Here is a 9306-nt window from a genome sequence, read left to right as displayed (position 1 = left end):
ACTGCTGGTGGGACTGTAAAATGGTACAACCATTGTGGAAAGCAGTATGGTGATTCCTTCGTAAATTGGAATTAGAAATACCATTTGACCCAGCCATCCCATTACTAGGTATATACCCTAAAGAAGTGAGAGCCACGTCAAGAACAGATATATGCACACCCATGTTCATCTCAGCACTATTTACAACAAAACACTGCTCCACCTCCTACTTTGGCGAGCAGCAACTGAGATCTGAAAAGCTTGCAAGCAGCCATCTAGATGCAACGATGGGTATCTCCTCGTCCAGAGGAAAGAATAATGAAGAAAACCAAAGACTCATGGAAACAATTAGTCCTATCGACTGGTACCCCATGCAATGTACAGCCTATATGACTATGAGACCAGGAGAACTAGATGGTGGCCGGCTACCACTGTCAACCTCTTGGAGGAGGATCTATGTAGGAGATCCTGGATAGAGAGGGACAACAATGTGGAACAAAACTCAAAATCATTTGGGCAAAAAAAAGGGGGGTGGAGGGGGAGGACCAGGTCTGGTATGAGCCTGGTGGAACCACTGCAACTGTTGCCCCTACCTGCCCTTCAGGTCTGGAATTGAACCCACACCTGTGGCTTCCAGCCAAACAATAGACAGGCATATGAGTTGAACACTTACCTGAAGTAGATACACTCCTTGGAGAGAGTGATCATGGAAGAAAGAAGGGTTGTTTATGCACAGGCATACAGCTCAGGGGGAGGAGGCATGAAGGGATGGACACAGGGAAGAGGTAACTATAGGAAGGAAGTGGGAGGGGAGCTGTTGCATTGGGATAATTGTAGTCAATGTCATGAGACAAAGTGTATGTGAATTGCTATATGGAAAGTCAATTTGCTCTGTAAACTTTCACCCAAATCACAATAAAAAAAAAAAAAATGAAGGAATGAGGGGACATCACTATTAATCCCACAGAAATAGAATAATAAGAGAATATTATGAATATTGTATGCCAACAAATAAGGAGTCCTGGTGGTATAGCGGGTGAGGCAATTGGTTGCTAACTAAAAGGTTCGTGGTTTAAACCTACCAGTCGCTCCACAGAAGGAAGATGGGGTGATCTGCTTCCATAAAGATTTACAGTGTTAGAAAACCAATGGGGGTCAATATGAGTCAAAATCAACTCAGTGGCAGTGAGTTTGGTTTTTTGGTTTTGATGTCAACAAATTAGATAAATGGAATAAAAAAATTCCTAGAAAAACACAAACTATACAACTGACTCAATATGAAATATAAACATCAGAAAAGATCCCTAACAAATAAAGAGATTGAATTAGGAAATTTAAAACTTCACACAAAGAAAAGCCCAAGCTTAAGGTGTTTAACAGTGAATTATAGCATACATTTAAAGAATTAACACCAGTTCTTTATAAACTCTTCCCTGAAAACAGGAGAAAGGAATGCCTCCTAACTAATTGTATAAAACGAGAATTATACTGGTACCAAAAGAAGACAAAGACATCCAAGAAAAGTACAGGCTCATTATTTTATGGAAACAGATGCAAAAATCCACAACAACATACTAGCACAAATCCAGCAACACATAAAACAAATAAGGATTATAAACCGTTATCAAGTAAGATTAATCCCAGGAATAAAATTAATTATCTGAAAATCAGCCTTTGTTCTTTGAATTCCTTGTGTGCAAGGGCAATGATTTATTCATATTTGTATCTTCTGTCACTTGCTAACAACAAATGTGTATCATTCTCACTATGAATAGCATATACACCTCACAACCCACACTATTATTCCTTTCAATTGTTTCATTTTTCTTTATGTAAATTTTTTCTGACATTGTGTGTTGACTTGTTCTCTACCACAACTCTGTTATTGACAACAACTTGACACCCTGATAGGTCCTCAATTAATTAATTAATGACAGAACAACATAACTTCTACAATATTCTGTATCAATTCCTAAACAATAAGATATTACTCACCTGAGTTCTTCAGGTTTTGCTGTGTTTGCTAACAAAATAAAAAAGGTAACTTCGCATTAGTCTCATCTTACATGATATATCCACTATCCATCAAAATGAAACCTTGAGTAATAAGCTGTATTTCTCAATTATATATTTAAAACCTTCATTTCACCAAAGTGTTCTGCTATAAAGTAAATAACGGCTATTATTTTCATTTTCTGAACAAAGATAATAAAAATAAATATGCATCTCTTCCTTTAAAACAACTATCTGTAAGTGCCTTAATGACCAGAAAGTCTGAATCAACATCAGTGGACAGTAAGAGGCAACCTGAGTTTTAAAACAATCATAAACTGAAATAGTTAATTACTCCACTACTAGCTGAAAGGCTGGTGCCGGCCTTGAAGACAGGCCTGGTAACATGCTTCCAAAAACAGCCTTGAAAATCCTATAGAGCAGTTTCATTCTGCATGTGGGGTCACACAAGTCAGAATCAACAAGACTGACAACAATATTATTTCATTTTTAGCCATATGTACTATGTGTCAAATACTGAGTACAAAAGGAACACTGAGATAGGGAAAATATTGAAAAAAATTTTAAAAATTCTTTTTATAAAAAAAATTAAGACTGCCAAATATTAGATCATGGTGGTTGTTTTCAGAGACACGGTGACCTTGATATTGCACATAACTAAATTTTGATCTGTATTTTATAATACACTAAGGTTCAAAACAAATCACATTTTAATTTGTTAAAGTTAACTATGCTTTTTCTTACAAAACTAACTTAAGCAGCAAGCAACATTTATGAATTCCTATGTATGATGTATACTGAAAATTAAAAACCATATTTAACAAAATCCTTCTAATATGATATAATTTTTACTTAAAATTTCTTCATTAAATGCAATTTTGTTTTTAACATTTCAAAAGTGGTTTAGGAGCCAGTTTATAACAAATTGGATCTGCAAGTGAAAAAAAAAAAAAACGGAGGCAAAATACTGTTCTACAGAAGAACTTTAAAAAAAAGTTAATACAAACAAGAACTTATCAAAGTCTCAAACAGTGATTAAATTGGCATGAGTATAAACTAAACCTCAGTTAACAATATAGGCTATGTTTCCTTTACCTTATGAAATTTATTATGCCAGAAACAGATTTACTACATGAGTAATTTAGCTGACAGAAACAGATTTAAATATATTCAACTATCAAGGAAAAGCAGGCCTTTGAAACAATGTTGTACTTCACCTTTCATTTGTAGAGTTCTTCGAGAATATCGTTGGCTGGGCCTTCTTTCAAAGGTTGTTGATCTTCTTGCTTTGTTGGTTTTTGTGGTCTGATACTCAGTTTTCCCACTAAAAATAAATTGGACATATTAACAGGGCAAAGAGACTTGAGGACTACAGTAATCAAATATACATAAATAAGACAAAGTCTATATTCAGGTTCTCCTTCAAATCACTGTCCTGAAATTCATCCTGAAGGAAGTATTACTAATAGGCTTTTTTTTTTTTTTTTTACAGAATTTCTTTGCATAGCCTTTTGCAAATACCTGATTTTATTTTCCTCTTTTTTTTTTTTTTTTTGCTTTGGGTGCAAATTTACATAGCAAATTTGTTTTACATTCAACAGTCGTGCACATCTGATTTCATGGCCCTGATTAATGTCCCCAACCACAAAAATACTCTCTTCCCCGTGACCATCCACTCACTGTGTCCTTATCTTTGCATTCTTGTCTAGCTTTCCCTCTATATGAGTGCTACTCTTCTGGTGTCTCATGTCTGCTTGATCCAGGGTGTATCTCAAAATATAATAGTCTTGATCTCTCTCTTTACCATATCATTCTTTTAGCTGTGAGGCTAGTGTGAAATATGTAACACAGATTAAACTGCATTTTCATAAATAACAGGCATATCACATAAGAACATGTTAAGTAATTCTGGAATACCTGTGATTTTTTTAGAACTCTCTTCCCCAACCACAGTACTCCCTTCAATGTGTACAACTCAAACAAATTTTCTAATTAATTTTTATAATTGTCATACACATTTTATAGTAGTTTTCTATATATCTTTAAAAACTATTTTCCCTTTCTTCCTGATTTCCAATTAAAGTTTTATTTCAGAGAACGCCTCATTTTTAATACAGGTGGAACAGAAGCTCTTTTACATGAAATTTACACAATCAACTCCATCTGTAAATCATACTGACCGACACCCATGGCATGCTGAAAACTCCCTCCAATAAACCAAAACACTTCTAATTCATTAACAAACTAGGACTCTATATAATGAAAATTTAGGTTTATAAAGAAACACAAATGTTAGAGAGACTGATTTTCCACTATCCCTTACTATGTATAGTAAGACAAATACTGCATCTTTCTCCCACAGAAAGCTGGTATGTTCAAACCACCAACCTTTTAGTTAGCAGCAAAAAATGTTTAACTTCTGTACCATTGTAGCTCTTTTTTTTCTATATAGTATCTAGCCATTGGGAGCTCTGGTGGCACAGTGCCTAAGGTATTGGACTGTTAACCAGAAAGCTGGTGGTTCAAACCCACCAGCCACTCCTCAGAAGGAAGATTAGGCAATCTACTTCCATAGAGATACTACCTTGGAAACCCAAGGAGGGGTTGCTATGAGTTGAATCAACTCAACAGCAGTGAGTGAGTTTCTCTAGCTACTGATGGAGAAATCACAAAAATTATGTATTTGAGTTGGGGACTGGTTAGTATAAAAAGCAAAAGTCAAAAGGAAGATAAAACCCACCACATCATGACTATGCTTTACTGTCTATTCAAGAAATTACAACTACTAACTGAACACCACACTTTTTCCTTTGTATTTTTCCAGTGGAAGACATTAGTAAACCATTTTATTTTTCTATGCCATAGTTCCACATGTCTAAAATAAGGAGGTGAGCTAAACTTTTTGGCTTCTACAAAAGAAAGATATAGCAAACAGTGTTAAAATTAACCTGTATCTAAACCGTGATCCTAGTCGAATAAATCCTGATCGATAAGAACTCTTTTGGACAGGGCCTCGGAGGCGGAAGAAGGCATGATGCTCCACAGCACATTTCCATAAGTGTTTGCATGCTTTTGGGTGTTCCAGCCTAAACACAAACGTATGCTCCTGTTCTTTGCCCTAAAAAAGAAAAGGATGTAAAGAGAAGTATTTATTAGGTCAAACAGTCCCACCAATTATTCCCAAACCCATTGCCATCACTTCTTACTCATAGTGACTCTATAGGACAGAGCAGGATTGCCCCATTGGGTTTCAAAGCTGTAAATCTTTACAGAAGTAGACTGCTGCATCTTTCTTCTATGAAGTGGCTGGTGGGTTCAAACCACCAACCTCCTGGTTAGCAGCCAAGCACTTAAACCACTGGATCACCAGGGATCCCTCAACCATTATAACTGAGCATCAAACAGAACCACAGCAAAACCATGAATCAAATAATAAAGAATCTCGTTTGGCCCCCGAAATTCAAATTACGACTTATAGCTAGCTCTGTATAACATTACAGAATTGGAATCAAGCAGTCAATTTTCTTTCTCAGACAATATATAATTATTCCTAACAGTTTTCCCTCTACTTAGGTGACCTCATTTCTCTCAGAGACACAAAATGAGGTTTCATCTGTCATTCTGAGTGGTAACTGTGTAATTACAATTAAATGATGGCCTATGATATCGCAGTATGTATCAAGAACCTTTAAAATGTTAACATTCCTTGTCATATTAAACATACTCACAAGAATCTGATTACAACATTAACATTCCCAGGCATTTTTCTGAGGATTTCATGTGACTTGCTCCAAAGAGTAAATACTATCATTAACAGCATTTCACAGAAAAGAAAAGTGAGAACTAAAGAGATTAATCAACTTGCCCAAGATGACAAAACTAGTAAGAGTGGAAAACAGAATTTGGACCCAGACAGTCTGGCTCCAGAGCCCATATATGTAACAACTGAGCTATATTGCAATTCTAAGGAAAAAATCCTAAACATCAACATTTACTGGCAAAGTTTTTATTCACAATCATATTTAAAATAGTAAAGATGAGCAAAAAACCCTAACTGTCCAAAAAACAAATGGTCAAGTAAATAATTGTACATTTAAAAACTATATAGATGGATATCTGGCAAGATGGCGGAACATTCAGACAAGCTACACAGACAATCCATGACAAAAAAACATGAAAGACTGACTGGGAAGAAGGATGGGGCCATTGACTTCTGAAAAAATCGGCCACTGAAAACATTATGAATAGCAATGAAACACTGGCTGAAATATTACTGGAAAACTTTATGAATAGCAGTGAAACACTGTCTGAAGTAGTGACAGATTTAAGCCTCTCAGGTTGGAAGGCACTCAAAATACAATTGGGAAGAGCATCCTCTTCAAAGTTGAGTCAACCTTGGTGACATTGATGAAGTAAAGCTTTTGGGACCTTCATTTGCTAATGGAGCATGAGTCAAAATGAGAAGAAATGGCTGCAAACATTTATTAATAATCAAAACGTGGATTGCATAAAGTATGAATCTAGGAAAACTGGAAGCTGTCAAAAGGAAATGGAAGGCATAAGGATAGCCTAGTCGTAAGTGAGTTGAAACGAACTGATACTGCCCATTTCCAATGAGAAAATTATATGGTCTACTAAGACAGGAATGACAAATTGAAGAGGACTGGTGTTCTATTCACTGTCAAAAAGAACATTTTAAGATCTACCTTGCAGTACAAAGCTGTCAGTGATAGGATAATGTCCATACACCTACAAGGAAGACCAGTTAATACTACTATTATTCAAATTTATGCACCAATCACCAAAGCCAAAGATGAGGAAATTGAAGATTTCTACCAACCTCTGAAACTGATCAAACCAAACATGCAGTCAAGACATATTAATAATACTGGTGAATGGAATGCAAACATTAGAAACAAAGAAGAAAACTACAATAGTTGGAAGGTATGTCCTTGGTGATAGAAATGATGCTGGAGATTGCATGGTGGAATTTTGTAAGACCAATAATTTATTCATAGTAAATACCTTTTTTTAACAACACAAATGGCAGTTATACAGGTGAACTTCACCAGATGGAACACACAGGAATCAGATCAACTACATCTGTGGAAAGAGGTGATAGAGAAGCTCAATATCATCAGTCAAAATAAGGCCAGGTGCTGTGGCACAGATGATCAACTGCTCATACACAAGTTCAAATTGAAGCTGAAGAAAATTTTTAAAAGTCCATGAGAGCCAAAATATGACCCTGAATATATCCTACCTGAATTTAGAGACCATCTGAACAAAAGACTTGATGCAGTCAACACCATGACCAAAGACCAAACAACTGACAGGATGATACCAAGAACATCATACATGAAAAAAGCTAATGGTCATTAAAAAGGCAGGAAAGGAGGAAAAGACCAAAATGAATGTCAGAAGAGAAGAGACTCTGAAACTCACTCTTAAATGGAGAGCTAACGCAAATGGAAAAAATGACTAAATAAATGTCTTAAACAGAAGATTACAAAGGGCAGCCCAAGAAGACAAAGCATTGTAATGAAATGTGCAAAGAATTGGAGTTACAAAACCAAATGGAAAAACATATTCCACATTTCTCAAGCTCAAAGAACTGAAGAAAAAAATTCAACTCTCAAATTGCAATACTGAAGGATTCTGTAGGCAAAATATTGAACAATGCGGAAGTATCAAAAAAAAAAAAAAAAGACGAAGAAGGACTACACAGAGTCACTGTACCAAAAAGAATTGGTTGACATCTAAACATTTCAGAAAGTAGCATATGATCAAAGACCAATGATACTGAAGAAAGAAGTCTAGGCTACACTGAAGGAATGAGCAAAAAATGACACTTCAGGAGTTGAAGAAATATCCATTAAGATGTTTCAATGAATGGCTGCAGCACTGGAGGCACTTAATCATTTATGCCAAGAAATTTGGAAGACAGTTATTAGCAAACCAACTGGAAGAGATCCTATTCTGTACCCTTCCAAACAAAGGCAATCCAACAGAATGTGTAAATTTTCTAACAGTATCATTAACATCACACACACATGAAATTCTGGTGAATATAATTCAAAATTGGTTACAGCAGTATATTGAGAAGGCACTGCCAGAAAGTCAAGATGGATTTGGAAGAAGATGTGGAACAGGGATATCATTGTTGATGTCAGATGGATCTTGCCTGAAAACAAAAAATATTTGTGTTCTATTGACTACACAAAGGCATTCAACTGTGTGGATCATAACAAATTATGAATAACACTGCAAAAAAAAAATGGGAATACGAGAACATTTAATTGTGCTTGTGAGGAACCTGTACATAGAACAAGAGGCTGTCATTCGAACAGAACAAGAGGATACTGCAGGGTTTAAAATCAGGAAGACTATGTCTCACACTTGTATTATTTCACCATACTTATTCAATCTGTATACTGGCAAATACTCCGGGAAGCTGGACTATATGAAGAAGAATGTGGCATAAGGATTAGAGGAAGACTCATTAACAAACTGCAATATGCACACCACTCAACCTTGCTTGCTGCAAATGAAGACTTGAAGCACTTACTGATGAAGATAAAGTCTACAGCCTTCAATATAGATTACACTTCAACATAAATAAAATAAAAATCCTCAAAACAGGACCAATAAGCAACATCACAAGAAACAGAAAAAAGACTGCAGTTGTCAGATATTTCATTTTACTTAGATCCATAATCAACACCCATGGAAATAGCAGTCAAGAAATAAGATGTCATACCGCACTGGGCAAAACTCCTGCAAAAGACCATTTTAAAGTGTTAAGAGGAAAAGATATCACATTGAAGACTAAGGTATGCCTAACCCAAACCATGGTCTTTTCAATTGCTTCATAGGCATGTGAGAGCTGGACAATGAATAAGGAAAACTGAAGAAGAATTGATGCATTTGAATTGTAGTGTTGGTGAAGAATACTGAAAACACCATGCACTACCAGAAGAAAGAACAAATCTGTCCTGGAAGAAGTGCAGTCAGAATGCTCTTTGGAAGTGAGAATGACCAGACTTTGTCTCAACTATTTTGGTCAAAATGTCAGAAGTGACCAGTCCCTGGAGAAGGATATAACACCTGGTAAAGCAGAGGGTTAGTGATAAAAGGGAAGACCTCAACCAGATGAGTGACACAGGCTGCAACACTAGGCTAAAACATATTGTGGAATTAAAAATGTAAATACGAAATTAGAAATGTAATACTTAATATAGTTTTGCAATAAAAGGCCACTATTAAGGCCAGCAAAAGGGTGGGCCCCAGTTCCAGGAACAGGGGCAAGGCAAG

General features: G+C 36.0%; 1 protein-coding gene across 1 annotated transcript in view; it reads right to left on the bottom strand.

Moving 5' to 3' along the window:
• EPB41L5 (erythrocyte membrane protein band 4.1 like 5) overlaps nucleotides 1–9306 on the bottom strand; it is a 334801-nt gene that overhangs the window by 170766 nt on the left and 154729 nt on the right. The window contains exons 11-13 of the mRNA XM_042780516.1: nucleotides 4941–5110; nucleotides 3210–3316; nucleotides 1975–2002 (exon numbers count right to left, since the gene is read on the bottom strand). Of these exons, the coding sequence (XP_042636450.1) occupies nucleotides 1975–2002; nucleotides 3210–3316; nucleotides 4941–5110 (305 nt within the window). The remainder of the gene's footprint in view (nucleotides 1–1974; nucleotides 2003–3209; nucleotides 3317–4940; nucleotides 5111–9306) is intronic.

This window comes from Orycteropus afer, unplaced genomic scaffold (genome assembly GCF_000298275.1).
Source record: "Orycteropus afer afer isolate SDZICR_OR568_19922 unplaced genomic scaffold, OryAfe1.0 scaffold00004, whole genome shotgun sequence".
Classification (NCBI taxonomy): Eukaryota; Metazoa; Chordata; class Mammalia; order Tubulidentata; family Orycteropodidae; genus Orycteropus; species Orycteropus afer.
The sequence above is the reverse complement of the archived record's forward strand: the minus strand, read 5'-3'. Positions and strand labels throughout refer to the sequence as shown.